The sequence below is a fragment of the Notothenia coriiceps genome, unplaced genomic scaffold (assembly GCF_000735185.1).
Source record: "Notothenia coriiceps isolate Sejong01 unplaced genomic scaffold, NC01 NC01_scaffold00028133, whole genome shotgun sequence".
NCBI classification, from domain to species: domain Eukaryota; kingdom Metazoa; phylum Chordata; class Actinopteri; order Perciformes; family Nototheniidae; genus Notothenia; species Notothenia coriiceps.
Window position 1 is genome coordinate 985,856 of NW_011360834.1, and position 17,885 is coordinate 1,003,740.

The 17,885-nt window shown below is 40.2% G+C and overlaps 1 protein-coding gene across 1 annotated transcript in view; it reads left to right on the forward strand.

Moving 5' to 3' along the window:
* The first annotated feature begins 9,362 nt into the window (after positions 1-9,362).
* tmc6b (transmembrane channel-like 6b) overlaps positions 9,363-17,885 on the forward strand; it is a 20,921-nt gene continuing 12,398 nt past the window's right edge. Inside the window, exons 1-4 of the mRNA XM_010785647.1 lie at positions 9,363-9,431; positions 14,866-15,046; positions 15,803-15,939; positions 16,264-16,434. Coding sequence (XP_010783949.1) covers positions 14,991-15,046; positions 15,803-15,939; positions 16,264-16,434 — 364 coding nt within the window. The 5' untranslated portion in view covers positions 9,363-9,431; positions 14,866-14,990. The remainder of the gene's footprint in view (positions 9,432-14,865; positions 15,047-15,802; positions 15,940-16,263; positions 16,435-17,885) is intronic.

Here is a 17,885-nt window from a genome sequence, read left to right on the forward strand (position 1 = left end):
CCCCCTCTAACATCATCAGAAGTCATAATTTAAGGGGTCTTTTCTCAATTTTTTAAATATATTTTCCACCAGCCGCCACCGTACCAATGTATGAACTCGATGTATTGATTCACTCTCAAGGATACAGCAGGGTAATCATAATTTCTAAAGAGTGCAATGTATTTATAACACTGATATTAATCATGGTTTGTGATTTTCCTCTCATCACCTACAACACTATCTGACAAAATATGTTTATAAGAATTGATTTATACTCGTATTTGTGTGACAGAGAAGAAATTCAATTTAATTATCCCATAGATTTGTGACTAAAATTCAGCAGAACTGTCTCTTGAGTTGTAATATATTTTTCAAATGACACAACTGACTGGATAATGTGCTTTATTTTTTTTCACATGTGTGCCTTCTACTGGACTTATTGAACAGGCATGCCTTGACGTATTGATCTACACTGACATTCGTTTTCATGAGTGTTCAGGACAAGCAATCAGGTATTATCTTCCTTTAAAAAGTAAACAAATCGACACAAAGACATGGCAGTTAGAGTAGAAACAAATCCAAAGCCTATTTCACAATGATGATGTAATGACTTAAGTATTTATGGTCAGTTTAACTCACCTGATGGTGTAAGCCATGACTGACCACATAACATATCTGAACACAGACATAATCACACATGCACACACACAAACGCTTATTGTCCAACAGATGTTGCTGCTGCAGAAAATGCACAACACAACATTTGCCAAACAATGATGACATCATTCATGGTGGTAAGCATCAGTACAGATTTGCTAGATTACAAACAAACATCCATTTAAAAAACAAAGGGTCGTAGCCAAACCAATTATGCAATTTGCAATTCTTCAATTATTCTGGTTTAGCTGCCATTTAAATGCTAAACAAAGAGGACATATATGTAACAATAATACGTGCATGGCAGCATGTTTTGAAAGATAACTTCCTGATTTCTTGGTGGGTGTCAGATGACTGACAGAAAACAGCATTGTCCATTCACTGAAATCATTCACAATGGAAACACCAGAAAAACACTCATTGTGAAAAAATCAAGTAAGATTTGCGTGTAATTATCCAGATTGGCCAGCATTAACAGTTGCTTTGGCACAATCCTTTAAAAAAAATCATTCATCTCCTAACACTGTGTGAACATCTATTCCTAATTTTCTCACAACAGCATATGTATGTCTTGATACTATCACACAGAATTAAAAAAATATCATCAATTCATCAAACATCAATTAGCCTAGTGATGCACTGCAAGTCTGGTTGACAAAAATGAATTACAGCGGTACTCTTATTAAGTGTTTTATAATCTGTACACACGTGTTGATCTGCATACGCATTTGGTCAATCAGCACACACATTGTTTAACATACATGCTTTATATTTTGAGTTGAATTAATTTTGATAAAGAGGTTTAGATTTCAATATATTACTTCAATATATATATCTATATAATTATTACCTATTATCACAAGACTAAAAGACTTGATAAAGGCAAAAATCCAGAAGTGTATATATTATTTATTCTTTACATCTTTGTGAAATGTATGATATAGTCAAAGGATGAAATGTTATAACCCACAGAAAATGTATGTGAGCTAATCTGGCAAATTAAGTACATTATAGGTCATTATGCCTGATTACATAAATGTAAAAATCATTTAAAAAAATATATTAAAGAGCAATTCTGTCAACTAAAAGCTTTTCAAAGGGAAAGCTACCAGGGTATAAACAGAATGACAAAATCTCTGCCTGTGGAAAAATGTATATTGTTTCATAATATATTTTATCATATCGACACACCTGCCATGTTTATACGAGTTGCTCATTCTGAATGTCTTTATGCATGTTGAGCAGCGCTCTCGAAACAAAGGGAGAAGTAATGCTATCTTAACGTTGCTGTGTGTGACAGTTAGATCATTTTAAAGATGCAAGGGGCCATTTCACTTCAGCTCAGCGTTTGAACCAGAGTTCGCTGCACCTTTCATAATTCATGACTTCAGCAGAATCACTTTGCAACCTTTTTGTTGTTTTTTTCTACAACTGACACTTTTTTTGCGGGATGAACCAACCAGCTCTCATATTTCCTTCATGTCCTTTCAAGTTGTTCAATGCACTAAAAACCTTATGAAACTTACAATCATAAAAGTTTAATTAAATGCGCAACCCTTTTATTCTTAATTTTTTGTTCACTTTTTGTCTTAATGGTCCTCAGAACATAGCAGGTACAGTATAGGGGAATGGAATATTTACCACCCATTATATTCACATGTAAATCAAGTACAGTTCTTCAGTATAGGCTAAATACTGTAGCTTGGTCAAAGGTTTACATAATCTGCAACATATGGCAATGTTTGCATTATATAATACATTTCAGTCAGACAACTCACGTGTTTCTTAATATGTTAATTATAAGCAGCATATAGTTTGAGTTTGGCGTCTAGGCTCGGGCCTCATCACTCCACAGATGCACATAGAACATTGAGTGATGATTAGATAACTATCCCCCGAGCCTACAGGTGCAAGCTGGGGTGGAGCTGGGGTAGTGGTGGGGCATGCAAGCAGCAGCAACTTGAAACACAGCAGCAGGAATATGAACGTAGCAATAGCAAGTGAACACAGCAGTGGCAGCAGCAGCATAGCGAGGCAGAGGCAGGAAGACCTGGCAACTTAAATAGAGCGGCATGTTTAGGAGAATGCGTTTGGTTGGTTGTAAGAGGGACGAGGTGCGTCACCTGAACTAGCTCGCAGGCTTCGCCCCATTTGAGTCAGACAACTCACGTGTTTCTTAATATGTTTATTATAAGCAGCATATAGTGAGTTTGGCGTCTAGGCTCGGGCCTCATCACTCCACAGATGTACATGGAACATTAAGTGATGATTAGATAACTATCCCCCAACACTGCGTGGAGATTAGATAACTCTACCCCAACACGGCATGGAGATTACATAGCTATCCCCCAAACTGCGAGGACTGAGAGTCTGACGCTGGTGATATTAGTCTGTCGAGGACCTGGCGAAACTGCCACATGGCCATTCCCCCTAAGCACCGTGGCTTTGAGGGGAATATACTACCGAGTGAAAATGCTATGTGAAGGCCAGGGAACAGCCCGAAAAGCCATCCCCCTTAAGCACCGTGGCTTTGCGGGGAATATACTACCTATGACTACCTAGTGAACCTGCTATGTGAAGGCAAGGGAACAGCCCGAAAAGCCATCCCCCTTAAGCACTGTGGCCTAAGGGGAATATACTACCTAGTGACTGCTATGTGAAGGCCCGGGAACAGCCCGAAAAGCCATCCCACTTAAACACCGCAGCTTTGAGGGGAATATAATACCTAGTGACTGCTATGTGTAGGCCTAGGAGAGACCAGTGCCAATCCCCCTCCGAGCACAGCGGCTTTGAGGGGAATATACTACTTGTTGACTTCTATGTCGAAGTCTGGAAGCAGCAACATTGACCTTTTCCCAAGTGCACAGCGGCTACGAGGGGGAAACACTTTGAGCTAAGGTTGATATATAATCTAAACCAGCAACCACCTGATATGCAATCGCAGAATTCTACGGGTATACATCTTTGAACATTACACATTCGCCAAGTTGTGCAAGAGCTCATGGTTGTTGTGCTGAAAGGGTCTCATTCTTGTGAAGCATGACCAACCCGGTATCACGGCAAGACGTGAACATGTGACAATTTACCATGCTGGGAGACGTGAAGATGTCACGATTTCGTCCCTTCAAACGTGACAGTTACACGGTATTGTTAACATGGCCCAACCAGTGGAGATATACCCGGAAATGCCAAGCAAATGCTACCCCGACGGTCGGTTGTTATTGTCAATATTAATATAATAATGATTTATTTTTTAATAGTCACACTCGATTTCGCCGATTTTCTTGTTGCCCCAGCTGGTCGACACCTCTTTTAGCAGAAACAAAGGCTACATTAATTTATTAAATCGATTTTAATCCATGTGTGTGGATGTGGAATTAACGGACGTGACGTTGTGCGATTGTGTTGCCAGGCAACAGCTTCGGTTCCTGTGTATTTACAAACTCTTCAACTACAACCGTAGTTATATTTAAAAACATTTTAGAAGGCCACAAAATACTTTAGAGTAAATTAAAATGTAAATGTGAAGGAATGTGCTTATAACAAAATACATCTGTCATAAAAAATACCGGAAACAGACGTAGGCAAGGTCCTCAGCTCAGTGATTCGATGGTTTAGCCACAATGCACGTTAGGAAATGGTGTTTATGCGATGTGAAATCCGAAAACATTTTTCAAATAAAATAATACTTTATTCCGAGTGTACTTGCTTTTCTCTTTGATAGTCATCACATAACGGCATTGTAATACACGGTTCGGCTGCATTAAATATTACATATCCTCCGTAGTTCTCTATTTATAGAGCACTGATGAGAAGACTTCTAGACAAACATAAGGAACTGCCGCCAACACTGAAAACGTGACGTGGATCACCTCCCATCACACAAGCATGTAAAAAGCAAAAGCCTTGATGANACGGGCGCGTTACGACTGCGCCGCGGTGCTCACGGCGATCGCGGCCACTCTAGTCAATGGGTGCTATTCCACCACACGCGGCGCATTACGGCTCAGAAGCGTCCCAGAAGCGTCCCAGAAGCGCCTCAGCGCAGGGTCTCCTTTTTTTTCTAATTAGGATGAATCCTATTTTTGTACGCGGCGCAGCCGTAACGTAAGGTCGGCAGGCAGGAAGTGGAACGGTTAGAGCTTATAGCATATATATATATATATACACACAAACTAATTTTGCAGACCCTATCCCTCCGTAGTCTTTCAGGAAATGCCAGCGTTCTCCTCCGGTTTACAGGCACTGTGTAAATTATATGTAGGCTATAGAATAATTATGATGATGAATGCATTTTTTTACCACTAAAATACAACAACACATCTTTGATTCATGTCGTTTATAACTGGGATATTACAATTATTATTAACTTTGTCTGTACAAAGTAGCCTGTCCAGGAAATATGCCCAGCGAGCAGGCAGGCAAGACGCTCCGCTTCTGAAATGCTTCTGAAACGCGCCCGGTAGGGTATGACGCCGGAGGAGGCCGGACCAAAACCGCGGCGCAGCCGTAACGCACCGCAGACGGACCCGGTGGAATCTAGGGGTTAGTGTCCACAACAGTGGCCGCGGGTAACGTAATGTCCCCATGATCTGAACTGTTATTACCTGCAGTAGATGGAGTGTTACTGCTGACGATTAGGGCTGGTTGTTTTAACCATTTTCTGATGTCCATCATTGACTATATTCTTATTATTATTATTATTGTTATTATTACTACAATTATTATTATTGTTAATATATATGTAATATTTTTCACTTTAGATTTTTTTTTTTCACTTTAGATTTTATTTATTTTTTCACTTTGAATTTTTTTTTTTTTTCACTTTTCATTTTTCAAATGAGGGTGCATAATGACTCAACTGAGGGTGCAATGCACCCTTATGAAAATGAAAAGTGAAAAAAAAAAAAAATTCAAAGTGAAAAAATAAATAAANGTTTAAGAAGTGTGTTTTAAAGTTAGAGCCCAACTAACCAATCAGATGGGCCAATCAATCAGGCATTCTTAGCTTGATTAGATTACATTCCACTATATTGTCATTGCCTATAGTACAACGACACACAGGCCCAATCCCAAACCAAGCCCTTCACCCACACCTACACACTCCCCCTCCGTGACGACGGAGTGAACTCCGACACTCGCAGCTCAACTGGTCCACTGTGGCACTCTAACGTAACATAGGTACAGACAGTAAACAACAAAGTAGTGAGGTTGTTGAAAGTGACCTGCCTTATTCATTTTACTTCACTTTCAAGTAACAGAATAATTTAGGGTTAACATGTGAAAGTTGAATACATAAACAATGGCTGGATTACATTTAACTGATTTAGTTTCAGGGTCCTTGTATGGCTTTCACGCTGATGTTGTTCCTGGGGAAAAGGCCTATACCTATTCATAACTGATGTGTTAATATGTTCACAATCATTTTACCCATATGAGAGGACATTCATTTTGTTGTAGAATCTGATGTGACCATATTTTCTTGGTAGTGACAATGTAAGAAGTTTGTCTGATCGAAACAGAGAGCAGTAGATTTGGAAGTCTGAGAATAATTGAAACTAGAATGTCTAAAAGGCTCATAAGAAATGACACCCATGCTCATATTTCTTAGTAAATGGTACTGACTGGAAGCATGTTTGTGGTGTAGTAGAGAGTGGGTGGAAAGAGCCTACTGGCAACATCAGCTCTTACAAACATCCTCAGATCATTTCAAGTGTCTTCAGGGAAGGATAGGAACTGCATTATAAACAATTTGATAAGACTTCAACATATTCCCACTTGTTTTAAGCATAGTGTGTATGTGTGGGCGTTTGTTATGTTGTACAATTATTTGTGATATTTCCAGCCACCAAGGAAACGCCTGTTTCTGTATCCTGTCATGTGATTTCCTGTGATCGGTCAAATTCAGTCGCAGTCAGTCTATATGTGAACATATGTGACATTTGCTCCGCCTGCCACCAAGTGAGCCCTACCAACAGGACTTGAGGAACAGCACTAGCTTTAGATCAGCAGCTCAGGGGTCTCACGTTTGGAGGGCGTTGATGTGGGATGCAATGCAGAATGTTTTGATGCAGATTGCGGAAGTAACTTTTTCACAACTTTAGGTTGCAGCTGGAGATGTGTGTGTTTCATCTGAAGCCAGAAGATTGGCGTTTGAGCATTAGTTATTAGAAAAGAGGAAGTGCAGCTAGAAAAAATGGAGGAGCACAAAACTGTCAACTTCATGAGACTCCTATCAGGTAACAAAAAATAATACAAATGTGCTTGTGCATTTTCAGTGTGTGTGTGAGACGACATTTAGCTTTTTCCTGACTGTGACTGTATTTCGAAGTAAATATTGCAATGCTTCAATTCAACTGTGCTGAATGTCAACTGGTTAGCCCTCTCATGTCTAGTTCATAATAATTAATAAAAGGGTTGAATTTTAGTATTACGCAAGTGATATAAACATTGAAATACTTCATGATAATCATTTTTACACACCTGCAATGGATAGAAGACACTAATGACATTTCATCTGCAGGAAAGATAAGGAGAAAAAAGGAAAGCAAGCAGGAGGGTATAGCTGTCAGGTGTAAAGAAACATAGTTTGTATATTTATAATCCAACAAATTAATAAACAGAAACTGAAATTAGTATTCTCAAGTGTCTTTTGATTATCAATTGATCGACTTATCAAGAAGATAATATGCAGCTGATAAAAAAAAAAAAATAGACTATACCTGTTACCCTACCCTTAAAAGTAGTTAAATATCTCGTTTGAAAACATGCACTTTAATCCACTTTTCTCACCACAGATGACAGCACTCACTCCACTGTGTCGTTGGACTCCTGTGAATACTACCAGACGGAGATATTTGACCTCCTGCCCAGTATCCAGGCCAGTCGGCCCGAGCAGAGCAGAAAGCCCAGCGAGGCCTACCAGGATGGCCCCGTTCCTGGGGAGCAGAGCGTCCATGGCCACCTGTCCAGTGGACCCAGAGATAAGGCCCCCACACAGCCACTTAGGAACATGGTCATCTGTATTCAGGGGAAGAGAAACGCCAGGTGGGAAACCTTTTTCACTCCTCAAATCTGCCACCTCTCATTCTGGATCTTATTTTGACTTCCCCCTGTATAAGGTCCAAGATTTCCTTACTCAGTGCATACACCATTTGGTAGATACATATAAAATAGATTTTCTTTTAATCAACCTTTTTTGTTTTAATAACTGTAATCCTGTAACGACCGAATGAACACAAGCGGAGGACTCAATAGCACGACTCAGAGACAGAGGCTTAGGACGCAAAAAAAGGTCTTCATAGCCAAGGTTCGGTACACGGGAGATCAGTCAATAAGGCTAACAAAACAGACGAGGAGTAGACAGGGACCGGGTCAGGACACGAAGCTGGGTCAGGTACACGTGGAATCAGATACTAGGAAAAATACTGCTGGAACGCTAGGAATAACTAAGACGAACTGGCACTGAAGGGAATGTGGATGCAGACTAAGTAGGCAGAGGGAGAGATGATAATGGGGCACAGGTGAGGCTAATTAGGGATGGGAAGCAGGTGGAGTTCAATCAAGGGCAGGAAAGCTGAGATTGAAATGAGAGAAACCACAATGAAAACAGGAACAAAAACATCAACATGCTGGCTAGGCCCTTACAGTACCCCCCCTCTAGGGACGGCACCTGACATCCCAGGTAGTTCAGGATGTTGGTGTTGAAAGTCTTTGAAGGTCCTTACTGACATTACTATAGACCATGACCTCTCCTCAGGACCATAGCCCTCCCAGTCAACCAGGTACTGACGTCCCCGGCCTCTAGGTCGAACTGCCAAGAGGCGTTTCACAGTATATACAGGTCCACCATCAATAAACCGNGTCTGCCTAGATGTGGTACCCCTGCTGGTCTAAGAGTGAAACAAACTCATTCAGTTAAAATTCATTAAATTATCTCTGCCACCTTATATATTTATATTTATGGCTTTACTGATGGGCCACAATAATGTCACCTAATGATATTGTGGCTTTCCAAGTTAACATTGATTGATATGACTGCGATTAAATCAGGGGATGCCACACCTGAAATTCTCCTGCCACCCTCTTGCCACCCCATGAATATTTTTCTAGATCCTCCCCTGAACAGAGGAGACACTATGAACTTGATGTTGCTCCTGAGCCAAACCACCCCCAAAACACCCTCTCCAGCTGGGGTTGACACCAGGTTGACACACATTTAAGAGACGGATCACGTTTGGTTCAGTCGGATAATATCCACATGTCTCCCTACTTTTATAATTTTCGAATCATAAATCTAATCGATAGATTTATGATCGATAGATTAATATTCAATGCAGACTCAACTTTTGTAGGTAATGCAATAACTCATATGTCAATAATTACAACACTGACTGTCACACAAAGTGGTCTTTTGTGTACTTTTTCATTGTTTGGGACCCTATGTTTGGGACCTGTAGAGGGATTTCAAGCTTGAATAGGACTCACCCAAGAGAGGAAACTCTGCAAGGGGCGCATTTAAGGTACATCGTTATCAGTAGACGGTTATTCCGATAATTATTTCAGCTCATGAATGAATTGGAGCGCACGAACGTTTTAACCCAATAACTGGAAATTGTCATACGCAACTAAAATTCAAGCTACTGGTATGCATAGTCTCGTATTGAAGATGTACAAAATAAAAACTCCCCTCCAAGTAAAATGGTTTCTCCCAAACTGTCCGGTTGCGCGTGGAGACTAGTATTTTTGACTGATACTCGAGCACAGAGTAGACTGGTTTGTCAAGTTGCGGAGAGGTGAGTGAACTATCTTTAGTCTATATCCAGGTTTTAAGGCTTTATTCGCGACGTAAAACACCATATTTGACGTGACCTCCAATGTAAGAGTTTGTGAACTTTGTTAAGCTCGTCGACAGGTTGACAAGCTCTTACTCGCCGCTGGCCGTCACTGACTAGTTAACATGTAGACTGGGAGACACCATACACAGAAGAAGCCAGTGTTTTTAAAACGGTGGGACTTTGCCCTGTTTCGTTCTGAGATGTGTGCCTGTTCAACTGAAAAAGCCTACATAAGCTATTACAGCTGCACTGACTCATTGTCAGAGGTGGAAGAACTACTGAGATCTTGTAGTAAAAGTTGAGGTAATAGAGTGTAGGAATACTCTGTTACAAGTAAAAGTCCTGCAATCAACATGTTACTAAAGTATGAGCATCAGATTACATTTAAAGTACAAAAAAGTATGCATATTGGCCTATTTTAGAATATATATATATAACATGTTTGATCATAATTATTGATGCATTAAAGTGTTATCAAAGCTGGTAAAGGTGCAGGTAGTCACTGCAGGGTAGCTTGTGAACTTACTCCAGGTGTAACTAAAGTCTTTTAGCTATTGATTTTATTTCACATCATTAACATAAATCTGGTATTGAATATATGTAGTGGAGTACTTTGTAGAAGTACAAAGTACCTCACAATTGTACTTAAGTTAAGTACGGTACTAGAGTAAATCTACTTGGTTACTTAACATGACTCTCCATTGTGCAGAAGCAGGGTAGTTTGTTGTGGCAGAACTATTTTACTTGTGCTTTTTAATGTCAGAAACGTAAGCAATATGTTTGCCACATGTGTTTCTGCACTGTTTCCAGGGCCTGTCATCCAGCCAACATTAAACCCATAATTGTATGTCCTATTTTCTGAATGAAGGCGGACCGACATGCCTCAGGTTGCAATAACAGACTGATATTGTACGTACATGCATGCCTGACCGTGTTAGAGACAGTAGAGTTAATTGAATGCACATTTTCTCTTTGCCTGCCTGCATCTCCCCTGTTACTCTTCCCTGTCTCCTCTGCTTTCCATGCCTTTTCCTTTTTCTTATGTCTTACACCAAAAGGAGATCATAACTAAAACCACAGAAATGTAAGTTAGTTTTTTATAATCGTAACCATTCTCACACTGTAACCTCCCTTTCCTGAGGCTTAACAGATAACATGAGGGTATTGAAATACAAGAATCCCTGCTGCCATGTTTACTGTAGCTATGTGCCTCTCTGCTCCCTCCATTGTGTTTTTTCATAGCACCCTGTGAACTGGTTTCCATGCAGTTGTTGCAAGCTGTCAGCGTAGACACACTCCTTCACACCCCTTCCTTCCATTTACCCTTTTTTCTCACCCTCATATCTGCTGATAACTGCCCTCTGTTTTGTCTGTTATCCACTGGAAAGTGTCTACTCTTTTCTGTGATGTTTGGCAGTGTTTTCATTTGAGGACAGGGATGCCTTTCTTGTGCAGTAGTTTCAGATATGCGTTTTTTTTAAGGAACAATGTTCTCAAATTAACTTGTTATGTTAAAGCACGTCGACTGCATCTGTATTCTAATTAGTTTTTGAAGTTTATTTTACTTGGCTTTAGTGCAGCTCAACTCTCTGACCCCCTGTTGGTTGTGTTGGATGTTTGTCCCACCCCCACAATATCCTGCTCCTGCTGTACAGATTGTATTTTCTCACAGGACTTCTTCAACATCAGTGTATCAAAGTATCAAAGAGTCAAATGAACACATTTTAGAGAAAAAAACAGCTACTTCAGCATCGCTGCTAAAAGCCTTTGTGTTTGTTTCTGTGCCCTAAAGAGGTGACACAGCATTTTAAATCACATAAAAAGGGATCGACTACAACAGATATGTGGAATAGAAAACAAGTTCAGTTAGGCGAATGTAACATGATCCTGAAAACTTTAGGTAATAAAAAAAGTGTGTTTGAGAGGAACAAAAGCATATGTGTGCAGTCGATTGCCAAAAACGAACCAGCACAAAAGCGGGCTTTAGATTGAAGGTGGTACAGGGACATATTTGAGCCGTTCAGTCATGGAGTCAGTGTGTTGTGATGACATTCAGAGCTGCGCCCTGCTTTATGCATGCAGCTGATATCATATTCCCTCCAGACCAGAACCAGAAATTCTCCACTCCAAGCAAACGTTTGGTTTCATACTCACACATTGTTTGTTTTCATTCGGCCATTACATTTTACACAATGCCCTGCATTAAACAAACACAACCAACAGTGACGTGTTTAATGCTTCAATCCTAAACTCTTTGCAGTGAGTATGAGTGCACAGTCTATGTTTATGACGTAGGAGCCTTTTGCTGGGAACAACTTGTGCTTAAGCAAGCAATACATGAGTTTAAGGGGAACTTAGCTTTTGTTCTGAATGAGCCAAACTCAAGTATACTTCATGTCTGTGGGAGTTTTTGTTGAATGTAGAGCTCAAGAAATACTCTGTGTTTGCAGGGTAAATACTCCTTTGTACTGCAGAGCATAACCCTCTGCAAACCCTGAACCCTCAGATCTTTCTCATGAACGTACAAAATCCTAAGAGGCACTATTTTAAACCACTGGGTGCATGTCAACAGGAAGTGGTTTTTACGGTGAACTTTGAACTGAAATAAGTAGTTGGCCTAGATATTTATCTTTGGGGAAAAGCTGGTTTCCCAATTCCATAGACATCCATTTACTGAGATGAACTAGATAGGGCTATCTAATAAGGAGATAAGATATCTCATTATCAATTGTGTAAGTAAATTGTATGGTGCTTTGACAAAGTGTTAAGTAAATTACATATTTAGGTAAATTACATCACTTAATCATCACTTAAATGTAGCCTTTAACACCAGGGAAAGATACTTGTGATAATACGATATCCTTAATCTAAGACCATATCAATTCTTCTTTATATCGATATAAATTGCCCCTCCTTAAAGCCAGACTAAACTCCCTTTTCAGCATCCTCTCAAACAGAGCTGCTGCTGCTGCTGGGTCATCATTTACTTTTGATGCAAATTGTCTTCAAATAATTGATTTATTATACATTTATTCAAAACTTCACGAGTCATTTGTACCTACGCTTTTCTGTGATGTTTGGCAGTGATGGACAGGGATGCCTTTCTTTATAGTTTCAGATATGCGTTTTTTTGAAGGAACAATGTTCTCAAATTAACTTGTAACATTATCTAAATGCACATCAACTGTGCTGATACCATCAACATAAAAGTATGAAACAACATTGAATCATGTTTTTTGTAATTACATTTTTTGTAAATCAATTGATACATTGTTGATGGATTCCCTATTTGAAGATGTAAGGCTAAATCAGTGACTTTAATGCCTGGAAAATCCCTTTGTTTTGGCATTGTTATGCTTTTTTCTTTTGTTTTTCGTAAAAATCCTGCTAATTGATTTGATCAGCTGTTTTTCATGGCCCTCTCTGCTGTCCAAAGGTCCGTCGTTTAGCAGAATATATATCTGGTTTTTTTTTTGGGGGGGGGGGTTTATTAACTTGGATGAATCTGGTAAAGAGGTTTTATTAGTTTTTAATGAATATCTGGATCCAATTTTCTTGAATCCTTGTTTTAAAACACCAGCACATGTCCCCTCGGAGTCTTTGATAAAGGTTATCATGAACGATTTTTGGACTTGCAACAGAGGAACCAGCACGCTTCCTCTAAACCTCCCATATGACACACTCTGCAAACACTGACAATACATCATTCTGTCTGAGGCCATGAATATTCATTTCATACATCTGACTCTGACCGCAGTCTTTATCACAAGCAGGGCAACAATGGAGCTCTCATGACCCGGGACAAAATGACTCCATGAGTCAACGTCACCTCCCACTTGATGACTGCATGCAAACATCTCTGTGCAAGATCTTAAAGAGGACATATAATACTTATTTTCAGGGTTCATAATTGTATTTTGGGCCTCCACTGTGACACGTTAACATCCTGAATGTTCAAAAAGCTCTTTATTGTTCTCATACTGCCTGTGCTGCAGCACCTCTTTTCACCCTCTGTCTGAAACCAGAGGCCAGTCTGCTCTGATTGGTTAGCTGGCCGGCTCTCTTGGGGCTGCTCAAATAATCATATTTTAATCGCGATTACGATTATGGCTTGCAACGATTACGAAAACAACGTAATCGAAATAAAACGATTTTTAAATTTTTTTTTTTTTATTATACTTAAAGTTCAGGGTAATCAACTGTTAAAAACATACTGTTCAATGTTTTTTCTCCAATAAATTGATGTTTTCAAAGTAAATGGATAATTGTTTTTAATAATCATGATATCAATTATTGACCCAGTGGAGTGAGTGATATGTTGAATATGTTTTACCAAAATGTTGGCTATATGTTAAGGAGTTTTCAGGTTGTGACAGTACACTGCAACATGTTTGTTGATCTTGCTTATTGGTATTTATTATTTTGATATTATTTATTTAAATGTAGACATGAATGTATATTTATTTTATTTTATATTGGTTTTTCAGTTGATTACCCTGAACGTATAATTCAACAGTTAAAAAGTTCAAATTATTATTTGTATTTGTTTTAAAGTACAATAAATGGATGTTTTCAAAGTCGATGAATAATCACATTTAATAATCGCAATTACAATTATTGAACCAAATAATAGAGATTATGATTTTTGCCATAATCGAGCAGCCCTAGGCTCTGTTGTGATTGGTCAACAGCTTGGAGATGTCCTGCCTCTTAGCTTATCACGTACAATGTGTCAGAGCGCTGGTTAATAAAAGCGAGAGTGTTACATAGTGATATCATTTCTTTATGGAAGTAAACAAAGGAGTCCAATGGAGGCGTTTCAGGCAATCGAGGGGGGGGGGGAGTGTGTGGGAGAGAAACTCCCTCTGGAGGGAACACTGGGATTTTAGTCTTTGCCGACCATTTACATGCACACAAATCTATATAACACACTACAGGAACGGGAGAACNAAGGACGTACCAAGTAGGAGGTCGTTTCGAGGACATCGAGGGGGGGGGGGGAGGTGTGTGGGAGAGAAACTCCCTCTGGAGGGAACACTGGGATTTTAGTCTTTGCCGACCATTTACATGCACACAAATCTATATAACACACTACAGGAACGGGAGAACCCTAAAGAACATGATAGGGCCCCTTTATACAGGGCAATGTTTGAAGGTTCTTTTTATGTGTCTGGATCACAGGCAACGTGTGAATGAGACCCGGAGCTGGAAGTGACGTTGTCAATGTCATGAACACCCCCGAGGTTTTAGCCCTCACTATGCAGTTAAGAATGTGTGAAGGCAAGCAGTAACACGGCAGGAGCGTTCAGATTCCACAGAAATCTGCTGGCTCCTTACCCATACCTGTAAGTCTCATCGCTCCGCCTCCCCTTCTTTTCCCCTCCTCTCTCAGGTAGACTAAGAAAACACCATGGTGGGAGTGGAGTGCAGGTCTGAGCAGGCGAGGGTGTGATCCCTCTACGATTGGTCGACAAAGAGACCGACGGCCCGACAGCTCCAGACTGTTAGATAAGGAAAATGGCTCGAAATGTTGCCTTTGACCTGAACCACCCTCTCATGGAAGCTGGACTGGAGTAAGTAACTAAGTCGTCCTCTCTATCTCTTCACGTTCCTCCTGTTTGTGTCTGGGTTTGGTTTCAAGCAGGCTGTTGAATGCCGTAAGGGTGGGAAGAAAATAAGGAACCGAGATGACAGGATTAGATGTGCTCTTTGAAGTCTTGTTAGACACTAAACTCACAGGCAGATTAGAGTGCGCAGGTTCCCAGGGCTTTCATGTACGCTCTTTTAAACCATGTAACTAGCTTCTAACCTGCGCTGCATTGAAAGGCTTGTATTTACTCTGTTCAAAGCCTTTAACAATAAGTGTACATGTTTGTTTGTTTGTTTGCACTATATCTCACAGCACAGGTCTGTTTTGCCTGCGGGGCCCGTTCTTATGCTATCTGTGTAAAAGTACTGACTCACAGGGAACTGTACTTGCAGTTATTTCTTGTTTGATTTCTCGCTGTAAGACTAAAACAAAAAGAAGCAGGTTTTGACAAAATGTCTAGATAGCGCAGGAAGAGGGTCACACAGGCAATTTAGGCTGTACTGCCCACATATGAATCACAAGGACTTTAAATATTCTTCCTGGGCTTTCTGGTTTAAGTTCCCCCCCCACGAGACTAATGGTGACTAAGTCACATTGTCATTGTGTTTATCTGTAGGGTTGTATGTGGCTCTCTGGATCTGATACAAAGAGTGTTTGAATCTAGTCTCTGTTTCTGAGCCTGTGTCCCCCTCTTTTCTGTCTTTGTATCTGTACTCATATCCATGTGTCCCTCTGTCAGGAGTCCAATAGACGAGGAAGGTGTTCATGACTCGTTCAGCCAGCTGATAGCAGAGCAGAGTCAGAATGGAGGAGCGTCTGACTCTGACGCCTTCGAGCTGCAGGAGCTGCAGAGACAACTGGACGAGGAGGAGCGAGGTACTCTTGGTTTGAGAACACAATTTATACACTAAGAAATATGTGGCATTGATAAAAAGATATCTGAATCTATTTGATGAAGCTTAAGCGCTTCTTGAAAGCTAATAAAGCATTGATTGCTACATCTTTTAAACTTGCTTAAGTCTTTTGAGTAAAATAAACTTTTGGGTCATCATGTGTATATTCGTAACATCACATGACTGTCTTTGCACTATATACTCACATTTTAGAATTCAGGGTTAAAAAAAGTCAATACATCAAACGTTGTCTTTCTTTCCTAGCAGTAGCAATAAGTTTCATTTGAAATGTCCTTCAACTCCACAGACAATGTTGCCTTCCTGTCAGGCCCTGGACGTGAGTTACGTGAGTTTCAGGGAAGGAGGCAGAGGGACGCAGAATGGGAGGACGCTGAAACCCAGGCGGACCCCCTCATAGGGGAACGATGGTCCTCTGCAACCATGAAGATCCTCTCCTCCATGCCCAGCCGAACGATCGGTAAGTCTTGCAAAATACGGAGGGAAATACTGATGCTTAACTGACAAATGAATTGATGCTTCATATAACTGAGTCTCAATTTGTACAAGTGTTGTACTTACAATTGTATAGGTCCCCTTTTATAAAAATGTCTTTTTTTCCGTTAGGTGCTGTTTAAGTATCAAAGTGCTCAATCCACTTAGAGATGCACAAGGCCATTATTCAGAAACTAAGTGTTCTTGAATGAGCCGTCAGGGATTATGTAAAGGTTGTGAATGTGATCTCACAACTAGATAAATATGTAAGTAGGAAGTGCAGCTTAGTGCCATCACAGCGTCAGAGCAGCCTGAGTTTCTTTTAATGAAAAAGGCTTAAAAAGGCCGGAGCTAAAACTTTTGATCAGAGTTTGAAGTGAATAATTGCGTTTTGATAGATTTTTTTTTAAGGATTCAAGAGTGTTGGCCTTTTGGATGTAATAATGGGCCAATAAAGTCAATGTGAGAAAAATAATGAGTTTTTCAAAGCATTTACTGGTAGAAACCCAAGATATAGAAATTAGCATAAGTCCACTTTAAAATCACTTCAAGATCTCAAGCCCGTCTTCCAGTTATGAGAACTTGTACCACCCATTGTCCGTTAAAACCCATTTATAGTGCAGCAAAGATTGTGAAATTGCTGAGAACATCACTAATCATAGTTCCCTTAAAAAATGAAATGTATTGGTTATAAAGTCTCTTAAGACAGGAAACACTTCATGTACATTAAAGTTGCTCTTGTTGGAAGTGGCAAATGTTACTTATCCATCAAAGATCAGACCGTAGTCATTTCTGTGGAAGGTGCCCATGTTGAGCTGCAGATAAAAACAGACTGCTGAGTTTCATGGGGCTGGGCGATATATCGAGTTTACACGATACATCGTGGATTGCACTCCATGCGATGTCGTAAATGACCACATCGTGAACATCGAGTATTATGTTGTCAAATCAATTTCCCGCCGCGGCCAAAATGAGCTTTCCTTTCTCCCTCATAGACACAGTCACACACGCAGGCACACACTGCACACAAACATTACACACATGCACAGTGACAGAGAGCAGGGCTTGACATTATAAATGGCCCGCTGGGCCGGAAGCACTATTTAGACACCCCGGGCCAGCATAACGTACTTTCCACTTGCCTGCTCGGGCCACTAAAAATATTGCTTAAAAAAAATAAAAATGTCCTGTGGTATAGGTATTTTGACAAGCAATGTTGTTAAATTGTTTCGTTTATTAACACTACAACATAGCGTTTCGTGAGGCGGTTGTCGTTGTTGGGTGAAAAGCAAACAGCTGTTTACTGCGGAGCCAGCGCGAGCAGGCTCCCGTGAGCGCCGGGCAAAAAACTATCTTCGAATTAAAGAAAGTCACCGGAGGAGTTAAAGGAGAGTGACAGGTAGCATGAGAAGAAGAGGGAGAGAAAGTTTCAGCCAG